This window comes from Drosophila sechellia, chromosome 2L (genome assembly GCF_004382195.2).
Source record: "Drosophila sechellia strain sech25 chromosome 2L, ASM438219v1, whole genome shotgun sequence".
NCBI lineage: Eukaryota > Metazoa > Arthropoda > Insecta > Diptera > Drosophilidae > Drosophila > Drosophila sechellia.
In genome coordinates, this window is record NC_045949.1 from 3,547,557 (window position 1) to 3,564,319 (window position 16,763).

At 44.8% G+C, this 16,763-nt stretch overlaps 3 protein-coding genes across 6 annotated transcripts in view; 1 reads left to right on the forward strand and 2 right to left on the reverse strand.

Annotated features, from left to right (window-relative positions):
- The first annotated feature begins 12,705 nt into the window (after positions 1–12,705).
- Positions 12,706–14,959, forward strand: LOC6613263 (UDP-glucuronosyltransferase). Its single transcript, XM_002037704.2, has 3 exons — positions 12,706–13,955; positions 14,076–14,292; positions 14,349–14,959. The coding sequence occupies exons 1-3, from the start codon at positions 12,854–12,856 to the stop codon at positions 14,638–14,640; spliced, it is 1,611 nt and encodes a 536-aa protein (XP_002037740.1). The 5' UTR covers positions 12,706–12,853; the 3' UTR covers positions 14,641–14,959.
- LOC6613264 (kunitz-type serine protease inhibitor) lies at positions 14,670–15,502 on the reverse strand. The gene is made up of 2 exons (XM_002037705.2): positions 14,954–15,502; positions 14,670–14,889 (listed from the first exon to the last, which is right to left on the reverse strand). Exons 1-2 carry the CDS (start codon positions 15,069–15,071, stop codon positions 14,714–14,716), a joined length of 294 nt encoding a protein of 97 aa, XP_002037741.1. The 5' UTR covers positions 15,072–15,502; the 3' UTR covers positions 14,670–14,713.
- A 129-nt stretch (positions 15,503–15,631) lies between these two features.
- LOC6613265 (cGMP-dependent protein kinase, isozyme 2 forms cD4/T1/T3A/T3B) overlaps positions 15,632–16,763 on the reverse strand; it is a 29,523-nt gene continuing 28,391 nt past the window's right edge. For all 4 annotated transcript variants that reach the window (XM_032713821.1, XM_032713822.1, XM_032713823.1 and 1 more), the window contains 2 exons: positions 16,570–16,759; positions 15,632–16,507 (listed from right to left, as the gene is read on the reverse strand). In XM_032713821.1, the coding sequence (XP_032569712.1) occupies positions 16,342–16,507; positions 16,570–16,759 (356 nt within the window). In that variant the 3' untranslated portion in view covers positions 15,632–16,341. The remainder of the gene's footprint in view (positions 16,508–16,569; positions 16,760–16,763) is intronic.

Sequence of the window (16,763 nt, forward strand, 5' to 3'; positions counted from 1 at the left end):
GGCAGGGCGACCCGTTTTTGAACCGGCCGAGAAGTGCGGAGGAGGGCGACGAGGGTGGCGAGCGGCCCGACCAACGGCAGCTGCCTGTGGCGGGGTTGAAGTTGTTTGGAAATGGTAGATACGTCCACGCCTACCTGCTGCTCTCGGATTGGCCCTCAGCGTTCGGTATCTACTACTATCCCATGGATGTGGCTCCGACTGAATGTGCCTGTGGATGTGCATGGATATATGTGCCGTGGCTTTTTCCGTTCCAGCAGTAAGCAAGCGGAAACCGTTGGCCTGACGGTCGCAAGCCTGGGATATTGTTGGTGTTGCTGCTGCTGCCGATGTTGCTGCCGTAGTTGCTGCTGCTGCCGTTGCCGTTGCTGCTGCTGTAGCTGCTGCTGCTGCTTCTGCCGCTGATGGCAGGCAGCCATCGCTGGAGTCCAGCCCGCATCCCAGTCCCAATCCCGAAAAGCAGCCCTCCCAAGCGCATGTGCCATCAGCAGGAGCAGCAGCTGCACGAAGGTCCTGGCGCGTCCCTTCCACCTCCATTGCCATGCCCATGCCCATTCCCCGCCAGCTCTCGCTGGTCCTCGTGCCTTTTTAATGTCGTGCTGTCTGCGCCGCAGGATATTGTAATCTATTGTCCCTGTTTGTGTTTGCGCCTGATTCGTTTTCACTTAAATTTTAATTTGCAATACAATTAAGTTTTTTTTATTCCCCCCCATTTCGCTTTACACTTTAATCTGGAATTCAATTAGCCGCTTCAAAACGATGGCGATAAAAGTTTCGAGTGGGTGGAAACGGCCGTTTGTAGCGAAAATTGATTGGCTTTTAAAAGGGTTTCCGGCAGGATATGCCGGACATATTTTACAGCGAATTAACGACGAGTTTGAGGTAATGGTAATGTAATTGAAAGACTTCATTAAAAAGATTGTACACAATCACTGGTTAGTTTTGGGTATGCCTTTCACACACCATTTATTTTCGAGTTTTTTGTTTAATTATTTGACTCAGTATTGTATTTATTGTAATTTAGTTGTTAAAGTAGTTGTTAAGTAATAGTTGAACTTTCACCGTTTTCAACTGAAGTGTCAAATCATCTTTAATGAGTTCCTCATTCGAAATGCTTCATGCTACTCACTGGGATAATTATTTAATAATTTGTAATCGAGTGGGTGGAAACGGCCGTTTGTAGCGAAAATTGATTGGCTTTTAAAAGGGTTTCCGGCAGGATATGCCGGACATATTTTACAGCGAATTAACGACGAGTTTGAGGTAATGGTAATGTAATTGAAAGACTTCATTAAAAAGATTGTACACAATCACTGGTTAGTTTTGGGTATGCCTTTCACACACCATTTATTTTCGAGTTTTTTGTTTAATTATTTGACTCAGTATTGTATTTATTGTAATTTAGTTGTTAAAGTAGTTGTTAAGTAATAGTTGAACTTTCACCGTTTTCAACTGAAGTGTCAAATCATCTTTAATGAGTTCCTCATTCGAAATGCTTCATGCTACTCACTGGGATAATTATTTAATAATTTGTAATTGAATCGAGACAAGCAGGTGCACTTTATGGGCAGTTTTCTTAACCTATTTTGAAGCAAGCTGCTTGGAAACGAGAAATAGTTATAGTTAGTCATAGAAAAAGGTTAAATAGAGCAGTTCTACTGGTTGAATGATTCCAATCAATAGTTATTAAATCATCAAATTAAAGTAGTTGTTATTTTTATAAGTTTTATAAGTTATTGTAGTTAAATATCTTTACAATTATTACAATTATTATCATATTATTCAGGCTATAATTAAGCCGTATTTTTCATATTCAAGAAAATACGAATTGTTAATAAGGGAATTTTCCTCATTAATGAATAGTTGTCATATTTATGCTTCCGAATTAAATCCTATTCTTTGGTTGGATTTTCCGCAAACTATAAGATATTTCCCAAGTCCGACAAAACATGGATAATGCATATCCTATTATCCTGCTTCCGAATTCCGTACATTCCCATGACTTTGACTTGTCGACTTTCCAGGTGAAGCATTTCCGCAATGGATCTGCGACTAATCCTTTAACTTGGCAAAACAAGAAACATTCCCATTGACTGGTTTTACCCGTGTACGGACTTAGGATCCGAGGATCCTGAGACTAAGCCCATTGCGACACACTCCGTCACAAGCGATCCTTGGCAGGATTGACTTTGGGTGATTAAATTAAGCAATATTTACACAACATTTAGTACAAACTTTCCCAAGCGGCGGCGAGCCAAAGATCAAACAGGCTGAATCAATAGGCAAAGGTCCTGCTGCAGGACGTTTTTTCCCAGAGTGCGTGTGTCTGGAACTCTGGGATTGTAGATTTTCGATTTTCGATCCGTTCCAACATCGGATCGGATGTGCCGTCGGTTTGCCAGAGTCGGATAGCTTTAGCCTCGGCGTTTGGCAATTGTCGCCGCTGTTGACGGTTGGCAAACAGTCGGCGAACTTTTCCATTTCAAAGTGACGGCCCGGACTCCGCCCACCCTTTCGGTTCCCTGCCTTTCGGCCTGTGGAGTCGCGAGCGGTAATTAACATCATGTCATAAGTGTACAAAGGCAAATAAATAAATAAATAGATAAACACCAGCGGAGTGGAGACACATGAAAGACACAGGCCGAATATTTCCCAGCACATGATATATGGCATCGCACTGGCTGACTTCCTGCTATATCCATTTGTTGTCGTTACTAATATTGTTACTATTGTTGTTGCGCCTGTCAACACATGGCCAAAAGGATTAGCCCTCTGCCGGGGGAAACACATGTCCCACTATTTGCATGTGGAAAACGCGAGATCTATAGTGTGGAGATCCTTCGCCACTCGGAAACGGAAACCAAATCCTAGGGATGCGGAAAGCAGGAACGATGGCAATAAAAAATAATTTGGAAAGACCTGAGACGCTTCCTCCGGGCCAAGGACCTGCACCAATAAAGAAGTCATTGGCTCGGCCATAAAGCCATAAAAAACTATAAAACTCTCGGCCTGCTCGACATTAGTAGCCTGCCATTGTTTTGCGGAGGTCCTGGCCCCTGGCCAGCGAAAAAATCGAAAATCGAAGTACAAAAATGTAGAGCGTAAAAAATATAACAACGAGAGCAAAAAATCACAAAATCATCATAAACCCAAAATGACAACTTACTTAGTCGCTTCTTTGGCATCATAAAATCGCCCAAAGACACTTCGCAGAAGACCCTTGGTTCTTGACTCTCGGATCTCCGGACTCTGACCCGGTTTTTAGCAATGTTCTTTCTGTTTTTTTGGTCTGCTTTCATTGTCTGCTCTTTTTTTGGACCATTGCCATGCATATTTTATGGTATTTTTTCGTGTTTCCACGAATAAAATTAGATTTTTTAGAGCAGAAATGTCAGCAACGCAGTGCGAGAAGTCATCGGCAATAATTGTAAAATGACTTTTTAGTGGGCCATATGCCAGGGGTTTCGCTATTCCGCCAAAATCACTTTTTATATTAGCCGTGGAAAATGAAGCAGGGGCCTTTTTTTGGGAATCTCGACTTGGTGACCTTCACTTGTAGGGAAATCTCGAAGTTTTTCCTTCGAATCGAACTTCTTTGGGCTACTGAAGGAAGTCATCGTAATTTTGGTGTATTCGAGGAAGTAATAGTAGCGAGGAAATGTGTTTTATGACTAGACTTCTACTAAAAAATCCAAGTGAGAAATCAAGTAACAGATTTCAGTACGCCATTTTCGCTCTCCAGAAACAATTTTATATAATTTTCCCAAATGGGGGAGGGGCGGCACTCGTATAATGCAGCACAATTTTCTCAGGCATCAAGTCAAGATGGAAGAGGGCCAAAAGCCTCGGTTCAAGGCTTCGTTGAAAGGCAATTTGCAATTTCATGGCGAAAACAGACCAACTATAGCCACTGCGATGAGGTAAAGGAAAAAACAATTTCAGTTATTGGAAATGCTTCCAACGAACTGGGCAACAACAACCATTTCGCAACCTCGATTTCGCCGGGAAAACGCCAAAAAGTCGCTAAAATTGTTCAAGTCCTTGGGATTCGCCTGATAATTAGGTAAATCTATTGGGATCTCTTACCCAGCCGTGGACGAAGGGATGTCCAGGAGTCAAGGCTGCCGTCGAAAAGGAACAAGACGGGTGCACGCGGCATTGTTGCGATTTGAATTGCTTGCGAAAAGTATCTAAACACACCATAAACACGTCACGCCCGCGACTCCGCGAATCGTAAACCCAAGGACACCATGGCCCTAAGTTGCCGCGACCAAAACCAAAACGCTGGCTCGTCGGAAAAAGGGGTGTACCCTTTACTAGCGTAATTAAAGGGGTGTGGACGGGTGAGTTTCGGGCCGGGGCAGCCAGGTAGCCAGGATGCCATCGGTATTGTCGCTGGCATCGTAAAACCGGTATCCTAGAAAACCTAACCCTAAACGTTACCCTGAACTGGACTTTGGCTTCGGGGCCATTGTCTTTCGCATTGCGGTGGGCGCGTCGCACTTTTACTCCTTTCCGAAACGAGGTACCTATGTATCACTAGATATTCCCTAGCTCACGCACGACCATCGTACCTGGAAGACCCTATCGCTATCGCGGACAAAAGGAGTAGCGAAGGGATTAGTGAACTTGGACCGAGTATCCTTCGAGCATGTGCACATTCCGTGTTCGCGTCCTTGTCTGTTTTCGCCTCGCATCTTGAGTGTAGCGAATCCAGGAAGGGTTGATCCGCAGAAGGGTTGCACTTTATTTGGCAAAATAATTAGATTGATCCGGAGGGCAGTTGACTTCTCTGGTCATATTAGTGCTGCGCAAGGCAACTCCCCCACAACAAACCCGCGATTCCTGCGATTTCCTGTAGCGAATCCAACGAGCTTAGGGCCGAGTTCGGTTTTTGGTGAGCAACTCCCCGCAAGGGCAATCCTTTCCTGTATTTGTCAAAATAATTAGATAAATCCTTTCACGGGCTGGTAAACAAATTCGGGCTATGATTACCACGCAAGTGTAAGCCGAAGTTCAATGCAATTTAATTTAAGGATTCGTATATCTTCAAGATGTATTATCTATTACCTTGCCTATTTAATATAAGATTGAAATTAGTCATTTTCATTAATTCTACAATGGTTTAAAGACTAGTTAATAAAAATATCATATGTTACCATTTTCTGGTTAATTGTATTGCTTCAGCCCCTTTGATTTCCACCCGAATCCATGACTCACCTTGCGAAACTCCTCCCCCATCGATTTCGATATCGGCGCTTTGTGGGCTGTCAGCTACCTAAAAGCACCTCGCTCCCCGGCTGGCTTATCGATCGGGCGGCAGTCACCATCATGCCATCATATCATCCCATTCCCATCCCCATAACAGCCCCACCGCGATTGCGTCGCTGTTTGCCGTATGGTAATAAACGGAGTCGGAGCCAACCCCGTATTTTGATAAGAGCCACGAAAATGTCGCAAAAACAGAATGAGTTGGTAGAAATCTAATAATAAAAAAAACGGCGCGAGGGGCGACAACACCTTTACGATGGCCCACGGCCCACGGGAGCGAGGGAGATGGGGCGAGGCGGCAGAAAGAGACGGGTGACCAGGCAGAGACTTTGATTTTAGCCGCCGCGCTTGTCATAAACATCGGTCGACTTTCATATTTCGCCGGCTGTTTCCCTCCTTTTCCATTTATTTTCCTTTTATGCTTTATTTGCGTTTGTGATTTAGCAATATGGCGGATGGCTCGGTGGATATGGTGGTTAACTTATCCGGTGGTTCAGTGGTTCGCTGGTTGGGCGGGCACCCATTTCCGTGGCCTCTCTGTCGGCAGCCCCAAAAGTAAAAAGCCGACCGCCAATCAAAATGCGCGCCCCGAATTAACCCATTGATGGATTTGATTGAGTGAGCGGAAGGTTGGGCTTCCACAATCGAATGGTGTGGGGAAAATTTGGAAAAGTAGTAAGGGAAAGGCAAAAATTTGATATGGAATTTTCGTTATATGTATTTGATTGTTTTACAATTTTTTACATTTAGCTTTAAAATAAAATTACAAAATTTATTGAATTGCAGTGCCATCCATTTTGATATTTCTTCAGCCCACCTAGAGTTAAGAGTCAGCTTGACTTTCTTTTCCTTTCGAAACGAGGCTTTGATTAATTAATAATGGAGTTGCTAGGGTTCAACTGGGGATCAGCACAGAGGACTAATTGAAATGGCATCAATGGCATCACTTGGCGATCGATCTTTTCAATTAGCCCAAAAACACCCGGGGAGAGTGTTCGCGCTTCGGAGTGAGCCACGTCTAATTACGGCGAGTATTGATGAAGGGCGTGGGCCTTTGATCTGGCGATCGGAATCTGGGGTGATGGCCACCCATTGATAGATAATCATGGTGACTGAATCGACCCCACATCACTGGCCATGTAATCCAAGACAAGTGTGTAATTAATAATGCTCCAAGGGGCGCGCTTCTCGCTTTTCGATGATTTCCAGCGAAGATCTTGCGAGCCCTCGTAAAGTATTCAAATTACGGGGCGACGAAAAGTGTGAAAATGCGTTTTGAACGACACGAAAGGTCGCACCCCTGACACGGCGTGATTTATGATGCCAAAACATGTGCGACCCACAAAAAACAAGGTCCAAGGGCCTCAGCTCCCTGCCAGATGGAGGATCCTCCAGGACAGCGATCCTCCGATCCCAATTCCGATCCTTCAGCGCCACTTGCGGGAGTGTCAAGTGTTTGTTTGCTCCAATTACATGCTATGTTGGCTATTTCGATCCGGCTATTAGGGCACTGTTTACAGTACGGCGCTATCCATATATTACGGAAAAAATTCCCAATGATCTGCAGCGGAGAAAGCAGATCTCCAGTTCGTAACCCATGGACCGTAACCCATACGCCGTAACCCGATGCGGAATTTCAATTTCTGAAAACTCTCCTCCACTCCCCCAAGTTTGTTTACATTTTCCGTGAGACTAATTGTCGACATTGTATTCATGTGGCAGAGACTTTCAGGCACTGGGCCAAAGTGCTTCCATTTTCAACAAAGTATTTGGAATTTATTGGTCAAATCTCCGGATGGCCAACCGACGCCTGTGTGTGGTCCATAATCGCATTTCCATTTGCATCTCAAGTGTGTTTTTTGGGGGAGTGCTGGCCGTTTGCCGGCTTTCGCAGTTGCCTTTTTACGACTACTTAAGGCTAATGCCCGGTTCGGGGAATCTGGAGATCCGAATACGGTAGTAAATAGTTGCACCACTCAAGTGGCTGCCCGTTGAGTTCCAGCTCTGGGTCCTAGCCCACTACCGACCGAACCACACTCCTTAAAAATTCCAAGCCTGCTTTTATCAGCTCGGTTTTGTTTGGTTTCGTTTTGACAGGCCTGCGAAAGGAGCCATGTTATGCACTCTTGTGGTTGTCACAAAACATCGATGCCACTAAACTCGGAGCGGGAAGTTTCAGATATCGCGACCATCGATTCCCAGGAGTGCCAGTCTGAATCGTAAAAAGTCTTGAGTATAAAACGTATCTTTACACGAAAAACCAGATGTTTGTTTATGCCTGCCCACTTGACAGCACTCACTATCTATTCATCCACGTTTCATTAGTTGTTCAACGTAGTTTTAAGATTTTCCATATACTAAGAATAAATATAGTAATATAGTACTCCAAATTATTTGCAATCCTTTAACCTTCTCAGAAAACGCCGTACGTTAATGTCTTAATTTGAGTCCCGAGAAACAGCCATCAAATCTCTCCATTAGGTGACCAACTAATCGAACCTGGGTCCACGGTTAACCCCAGACTGCCCGCTCCGTCACCTTGGACCACACGCATCCTGCATGGCAGGTTGGATATCCAGCAGGTTATGCTGCAGATCCCGCTGCTAACTAGTTACAAATAATTATCTGTTTGCCAAATACTCGGGGACAACTTTATCCGAGAAAACTGGACATCCATCCAATTGCAATTATACGCCAGTGGCCTTGAGTCGCCGCTGGCCGCTGGTACGAGGTTAGCCCAACCATCAGAGTTTTGGGTTTCGGAACTGGCATATCGAATGCCAAGGAATCCTCGGAGTCCTCTGAAGTGGAATCTCTGCGACTAATGCTGTGATTAGCATCTGCGTTGACAAACACAGTGAGCGGTCCCAAGGCGAAGATTCTGCGTTTCAGTTTCCTTCAGTTTTTCACGTCTACGGATCAGGGAACTGGCAACTGCGAACTGGCAACTGCGATGCGGAACCCCACCCAAGATGAATAATTATGGGTGATCTTTATGCTAGCACCGGCTTCTCGCTGGGACCGTTAATGCTCAAGTTGAGTCGCGGGGTTCCAGGGCTTCAGGGGTTTCACGGAGTTCCATGGGTTCCGTGGGCCCGGGCCCAGGCGGAGGGCTACCTGCGGCGTTTCCTCTGGCATTCCTGAAATTTCCTTCCTTCACCTTCAATTGATGCGCTCGAGTCGCGCTTTGTTAGCAGATATATTCACGCGTATTCCGCCGAAACTCGCTAATGGTCACAGCAAGTCGTCCGATACGATGCGAGGCGATCCGAACTGAAACCATGTTTCACCTTGGTCCCCGCCTGTGTTATTAATGATGGAAATTTGAAAATACAGAAGGTTCAATAATTGCAACATCATTGGGTCTTCGATTTCTCAACCTTCGGCTGACTTTTGTCCCCGGCCGTAAACAAATTGCCAGGCAGTTCGCCACACTTTCCGATTCCAATACTTCAATACCGACCCGGTGCCTGAAAAAAACACGCGCGTCCCTGACCAGATATATGTACATATATCCCGATTCCGATCCCGATCCCGAAAATATGGCTTTATGGACAGGGGCCTCTACCTACGATCCGTAGAGATCCGATCGGCAGCACTGCGTTTATATTGCAGCAATTTCGAATCAATTGAATAGTTTCCACGAATGCGCACAAAGGCCATAAAACGCGTCGCGTGGTGAAGGCGCAGCTACAAATACGCAAACTATGAGATATTGTAACCGGCGGAAGGACAAACTTCTGCTTTTTCACCAACAGCAACGGCAACAGCTTCATCTTCACTTCGCCCTTGCCTGTTGGCCCGTTTTATTGGCCTTTTTGTCATCGTAATTCACGTGTAAAACATGCCGACTGCCCAGTTCCTTTTCGTCCATTTCCCCTCCCCTCTCCATTTGTTTACACGGCGCGCACGCCCTTCCCCGGCCACTCGGGACTTCCTTTTTAGAGGCGTACGCCCGGAATCCGGAATGCGGAATCAAGTAATGGACAAACAGATCCATTGTCGATTTCCCCGAATTTTCGGCGCACGAATCAAGTTACTTTAACACTTGCCAAGGCGACAGCAAACTCGAAATTGGTAGTTAACGTGGCCTTGCCAAAGGGGCCAAGGTTCTGAAATGCAAATAGTTTTTCTTCTTTCAAGGTACATTCCATTTCATTTAACATAACAAATAATTATTCAGTAAGTTCCTGAAGATGTCCACAATTACAATCTATCATTAGTCGTCAGTGCATTACGTTGATTAGAGCCTATTCAAATGCTCGCTTATCGCGTGCTATCGCAGCCCTTGAAGAAATAGACAAGTTGCAGTTAAGCTCCCGTCTGCATGTTTGTTGCAGTTAAGCTCCCGACCAGAAGAGCTCCTTCAAGTCAAACCCCCCGATAAGCTATCGCCGATTGTCTGCCTAGCTGTGGAGCAGCTTACATCAGCTGAAATCCATTGAGTGGCTAACACAAGTGGCAGTGGGCTTCAGGTGCACGTAGCCAAATGCCCCAAGCCGAGTCGAATCGAATCGAAGCGATCCAAACCGAAAACCAATTCAAGTAGCTCGTGCAGTCCACCTTAATGCGCCCCTCGGCATTCGACATTCGACTTTCAACATTCGGCACTCGACGGGGGACAGGAAACTGCAGCTCCAAGTGACCGCCACTGCAACTGCATTTCGGACTCGAGATTGGCCAGTTATCTGCTGTCAGTCCTCCTCCTCCTGCTCAGTCCAGCAGATAGCTACCCGTCATTGTCCGGAGGCACGAGCTCGATTAGTTGCTAGGGAAAGGTGTGCACTGAGAGAAAAAAAGGCACCTGGAAACAGATACAACCCAAATTACTGACTCTCTTGAAGTAAAGAGCTCTGACTTCAGTAACTTTCGTATCTTATCCTTTTTCCAAGTGTACTGTTTGCCTTTGACCGGACGTTAATTGGATCACCCCCGCTGGACCCCAGTAGGACCTACTCCCGCTTCCAATCTTGGCAGCTGTCTGCCGAACGTCGCCCGCTGGGCACACATGTCCTGCGATGTGTCCACCCATGTGCTGTGTCCTCCTTTGATTGCCTACTAATCCTGGGCATCGATGCTCAGGCGACAATCGAAGTAAACAGCCAGACAAATGGGCAAACAAATGAGCCGGGGCGTGTGTCCTTAAACGAGCCAAATTGGATCATAACTGCGAAATGCTCAAATGGTGAAATGCTGAAATCTGTGCAAACAGCGCTGTAATTAAGTCCTGCGGAGAGGGTCCCCATAAAAAGGACCTCGCTCCAAATGGCCGACCATTAAAGCCGGACAATGGGGGCGCGTGTTTTCTGAATTGCGTCACAAGAGCACTGACTTGGATCGAGAATAAATCATTTTGGTAGTCTGCATATAACTTTGACGTCAGCTGGTTTCTGTTATGTAGTGAAATCACGACGTTCGGAAGAGAGGCAGTTAATAACTGAATTAGAAACCAGCTATTTACGGACTTTATCGAAACACTTATTTTCAAAATGGTAAACTAAAAACTTCTAAGTCAGATAAGACGAAATTATTCATGTGTTAAAACTTGGTGGGACCAGCGAAGGAGAAGGCCCTTGGGATCCTTGGGATCGATCCACTGTAACTAGGCTCACGATAAGCCAAGACCAGAAGTGCCCAAAAGCGTGGAGGCGTTTCCCATGTGTATTTGACCTCCCGCTCATGTTCAGAACCCAGTCTCCGACAGAAACAGAAACCAAAACAACGCAATATCAGCAATCTGGGCTTATAATGGGGGCGAAACTACCGATCGAAGCCACTCACAGCCACCAGAATCAACGGAACCAGAGCCACCAGCCCCACACTCCATTGAAATATAATTGATCCCATGGGCACCTACTTATCGCCAGGAATGTTCGTTTTTAATTGCCCCGCTTTGTCGAAATACAATTTGCCTTTGTAAAATTTAACACACTTTTTATCGAGAAAACAAAAAGACGAACACTTACCAAGAAAAAAACACTTAGCGTTAACTGGCTGCTATCATCAAGTGTGAGAGAGTGTTTCGCCCAGAGCCAATCGGCATCGAAATTGCCTGGGAAGTGGGTCGACACAACGCCCACTCCCATTAGCTGGTGTGGAGCCACTCCAGCGCTCAACTCCCCCACCACCCACCAGCACTTGGATTCCCTTTCAATTTACCCAACAAGCCATCATCGAACGACTCCAATCCAATTAATGCAACGAGCCAATTCTTCTGGTATCCTCAAAAATTATGCCACACTGGAAAATATTGGAAATATTCCAAATATTTTATGAAATATTTCTATCTGAATTACTTCAAAGGATGCTGGAAATGCAGATAAGTCATACATACAATGTAAACTTAACACATCATTAAAAAGATACACATTATTTCGGGCAGTAACCTGTCGCCTTGCAAACCCCTTGGGACCTTTCTCCAAGTGCATTTCTGGGCAGGGACAGACACTTCAAATTACCGCCACTAATCTTGCGGGCATGTCACTGGGACCCGGCCAAACCAGACACAGAACCCAATGCCCATGACCAAAGCCAAACTGGAGTCCAAATCCAAAATCCAGCGACCGATGACCGCAGCTCAAAGTGCAAAGTGCACTTGACAGACAGCCAGCTGCAGCAGCTGGCGACTGTATCTGCGTGTGTGAATGTATCTGTATCTGTAACTCTGGGCGGATATTCTTTCGATGCCTGGCTGCATTTCGAATGGCAATTGCATTTATTATCGCTCCACATCGCTTGCGGTTCAATTAACGCTTACTACTGTCCATTATCGATGTGTTTTGAGGGCGTATTTCCGCATCGCCTTCGCAATTCAATTGTCTAGTCGAATATCTTAAGGCCCTTTTGCATTCGTCGTTGAGACAGTTGACTTCAGCTAACACTTGATTTAATTTTACAATGGATATTTGAAGATAGATTTAAAAATTTCAGCATAGATGCTAGCATTTCTTGAATATGGGTACAAAATTAAAATGAATTAATGTATGCTTATTTATATGCGCGAAATTTTCTTATCACAATATTGTTTTGCTTTTTTGTAAGAAATCCGATTTTAAAAGGGTTTCCTCTTTTTGGCAGATATATATTAAACTTTTTCTTTTCATTTAAATGTTTGCGGCATTAGTGGCGCCACCTATGCTGAGTTCTGTAAATCCTGGTGGCAACGCAAGCAAAGAATTTATGTTATGCCTGAAAGCGTGCTATGAGTATTGATGAATATCGACTTCTTGGAATCCACTGAGCACAATTGAAGAAAGAATAATTTTTTCAAATAAATGTGGAAATGCATAGGGATTATCCATAGATATTCAACTGAATTGAATTAGCATTAGCTTTTGCATATTATATCAAAACAAACTACTTAAGTCACCCGCGCCTTATCGATATATCACTATCGATATCAGTTCCAGTTGGAAGCCAAACAGTGCAACTCATTGCGATGGCACTCTCCAATCAGAAACCACAACAAACACTTTGATTAACCAAAACACATCGATCCCATTAGAATCCCACTGCACAATGGAAGATAAGGTTATCGGATCAGAGAGTTGGGTAACCGATTCAATCGGTGGAAAACTACGGAACGATGACAACGTGTTTGCGCAGCGGATTGTTAATTGTTGTGCTAGGGATTCTGGGAATTCCCCAACCGATATCTGCCGGTAATATTCTGGCCGTGTATCCGCACTTCGGTTTCAGCCACTTCAAGGTGGTGATGCCCATCCTGAACGAGCTGGCGCATCGTGGTCATGACATCACGGTGATCTCGTACGTGAAGAACCCCCAAGCCGGAGCCTATCCCAACTACGAGGAGCTACTGATTTCGGCGCCTGGAGAGGATCAGTCGAGCACCACGATCAACTTGGTACCCCTGACGGAGCACACACCCACCAGATCTCTGGGAGTGCTGATCCGGGAGTATGTGGCCCTGCACGAAGAGGGCCAGAAGACCTGCGAGCACCTCTTCGCCAGTGGCCACATAGAACGGGCCATCGAACGCCATCGAAATAAGCCCTATGATCTGCTACTCACGGAATACTTCAACTCCGATTGCCAACTGGCCTTGGCCAAGTTATTAAACCTTCCAATTATAGGCTTGAGTACCTGTGCGCTGATGCCCTACTATTACGATCGCATCGATCTGCCCGACACACCTGCCTTCATACAGTCGGAATTCGTGGGATTCGCTGGCCAACTGAAATGGCACGAACGACTGCTCAACTTTGTTCAGGCCAAGTTATTAAAGTTTCTGTACAAGTACCATTCCAACAGGGCTGACAACGAGCTGGTACGGAAGTATCTTGGAGTGCAAGTAGATGTGGAAGAAGTGGCTCGAACTCAAACAGCATTTGTATTTGGAAACCAACATTACTCCCTGATGGGAAGCCGTCCACAATCACTGCAATTTGTGGAAATTGGAGGAGTACATATCACCAAGAAGGCGGAGCAGGAGCTACCACAGAATATCGTAAATTTCCTTAACCAATCAGCAGAGGGTGTGATCTTCATAAGCTGGGGTTCAATGGTGCGGGCTTCAAGTATTGACGAAGATAAGCTGTCAGCCATACTAGAAGTTCTAAAAAGCCAGCCCTTGAAGATCATTTGGAAATGGGAGGCGGAAGAGACTCCCGATACAGATTCCTCCAAGTTTCTCTTCGTCAAATGGGCTCCCCAATTAGCCCTTCTATGTAAGTTATTATCTTTAAATTCCCTAAGCAGGGAATGGACTAAACATAAAACCAGTTATGCCGTGAAACGCAGACGAGAGCTATTTTACATTTTCTAACTCAAGATCGCTTCTACTTTAGGTCACCCCAAAGTAAAGTTGTTTTGGTCCCATGGCGGCTTACTTGGAACCACCGAATCGGTGCATTGTGGCAAACCCCTACTAGTTACCCCAATCTACGGAGATCAGTTCCTGAATGCATTCTCGGTGCAAAATCGTGGAATGGGCTTGAAGTTGGACTACCAAGACATTACTGTAGAAAACCTTAATAGCGCTCTTGCAGAGCTCCGTAAAAAAAGGTGATTTTCTAATGTTTTTTAAATAAGCTAAGTTAGTTAAACCCATATCTTTGCAGTTACGCCCAACGATCTCTTGAGGTATCCAAGGTGTTCAACGAACGTCAGCAGACGCCTCTGGAATCAGCCATTTGGTCTGTGGAACATGTCATTAGTAATGGTATGATTGCCGCCAGACTACTTCAATCTCCAGGCATAGAACTGAATGGATTTGTCTACCATTCACTGGATAGTGTAGCCCTGATCCTGTTACCTTTATTTCTACTGATCGTAGTCCTATGCTATCTGTGCAAACAGAATCCAGAGAAGTTAGCCCACAAGAAAGTTGGCAAGAAGCCAAAGAGATCGTAGTCTACTAAGATTTACGCATGACTTGACAATTTCTGTGACATCAAATATATATTAAGCATCGTTAAAAAGGACTTCAGTAACGCAGACGTTGCATGCAATCCCGGCGACACTCCTCGAAGGTCAGGAAATTGTTCTCAGTGGAGGCACAGCCCGTGTAGATGAAGCTCTCGCAGTTCCCGGTCTTCTTATTGTAGGCATATCGCAACTGGTGACCTCGACACAAACCAGGTGCCTTGGGCTGTCTGCAGGCTGAATGTAAAACAGAACAGAATTGTTAAATTATAGTTTATTATTAAATAAATCCACGACTCACCTATTATCTGTTCGATTTGTTCGTGCGTCTGATTTTCCAAGCTCGGAAGACCCAACGATAGGCCCACAACGAAAAGCAACACCAGCAAAAGTTGCCCCCAGCTCGAAATCAAACCCATTGTGTTCAGTTCATTAACATATGGCGGCAATATCACTAAGTTCTGAAATAAATTATATATCCACTCGATCCTCTTGTCACACTTTCGTACTCCAATTGCAGAGCTTCAGTTTTCTGTTGCGATCTGCACTAACGTCAGTGACAGAATGTTCTTATTTAATTTGTGTCGCATTTTGACTGATTTTTCTCGGCTTTCTCTGCATGGCTATTCGTCTTCCGTTCGTCACGTAGTTGAGTTTCGTTTTTGGCCAACTTCGTTTGCATTTCAGCGTTTCCTCTTTTTACTGCATATTTTCCACTGCACTATTTGCCAAGTGAAAACGTGTGCCCAGAGAAGCGCCCATATAGGAAGTACCTTGAAAAAGGTCAAGTTGAGTGGGCGGTTTTACATGCTGTAAAAACACTGTTAATTTAATCATGCACTTAAAGAAATTAAAAAGTGTACTGTGAATGTTGTAATATTGAATATCTTATCTACCACAACCGAAGTAACCCATAGACGGCAGCAATGGCCAGCAGTATCTTACAATTTCTTGTGATATTGATGTAAAGATACAACGATTTATCGGATCAATTTGTTTATTCAATTTCTAGCTGATTTACTTAAAAAAGACAATTAAAAGGGCATGTTATTCGTACGTATAATAGACATGATCGCTAAGACTAATGAAAGACAGTAGAGAGGCCACATAGAATTTTAAGAAATGTGTGACGGAAGATCTTGGTCAAATGTTGCTTTCAAATGTTCTCTTACAGACTATAAGGCAACCCGATTTGTATGCTTTAACAATGATGTGTAATAATTATGTTAAAAATATTTAATAGATACCAATAGCTGAATTTATACAATGCACATGGCTAACAGAGCTCTCGAACAGAGTCACAGACCTACTTACAATTTACATCAATTCCGCGCGAACTAGACACATACTTGTATATCCTCATTATAAAATAATAGTTATAAACTCGTTAATAAATTCATTGCGTTGCACATCATGTGTATAACATCACGGAGACGTATCTATAAATCTCAAATGGAGCTACGACGATGGATGATTGTGCTTTTGTGTCGGCCCTTGGCCTTGCGACTGCTACGTTTCTTTGTTTTTTTGGGCAGCTTTTCGATGCGAGCTGCTGACTGATGCTGTTGGCTTTGGCGTACATATGGCGCTCTTAAGATCAATTTTTTCTCCCTTGCTTTCATATCCTCCTGGTTTTCTGCAGCAGAAGCGTTTAGAGAGCATCGTCTAGGAAACGGGTTCTAATTCTCCTCAGAAGTCCTTGTCCCATCCAGTGACATCGTCTGGCGGCGGACCCTCTGGATCGGGAGGATAGTCATCAAAGTTTGTTGTATCGACCACGCTTTTCACGGCGGGCTTAATGGGCGGTTCCAGGGTGCAGTTCTGCAGGCCCCACCAATAGAAGCCATCGAACCATCTGCGCGGAAAATAATAATCGAATAAGTATCTACTTCACATACTATTTGAAATGGATCTTACTTGTGCTTTTGGATCTCGCTGATTCCCCCACGCTGGTAGCCCAAACGCTCGGCGGGATTGTCGCGACAGAGCTTCTTGATCAGGTTGCTGGCATTGCGGGTGATATTCCTTGGGAATTCGATGGCGTCGATGCCCTTAAGTATAATGTTGTAGGTGCGCATGGGATCCGAGCCCGTGAATGGAGGGGTACCTAG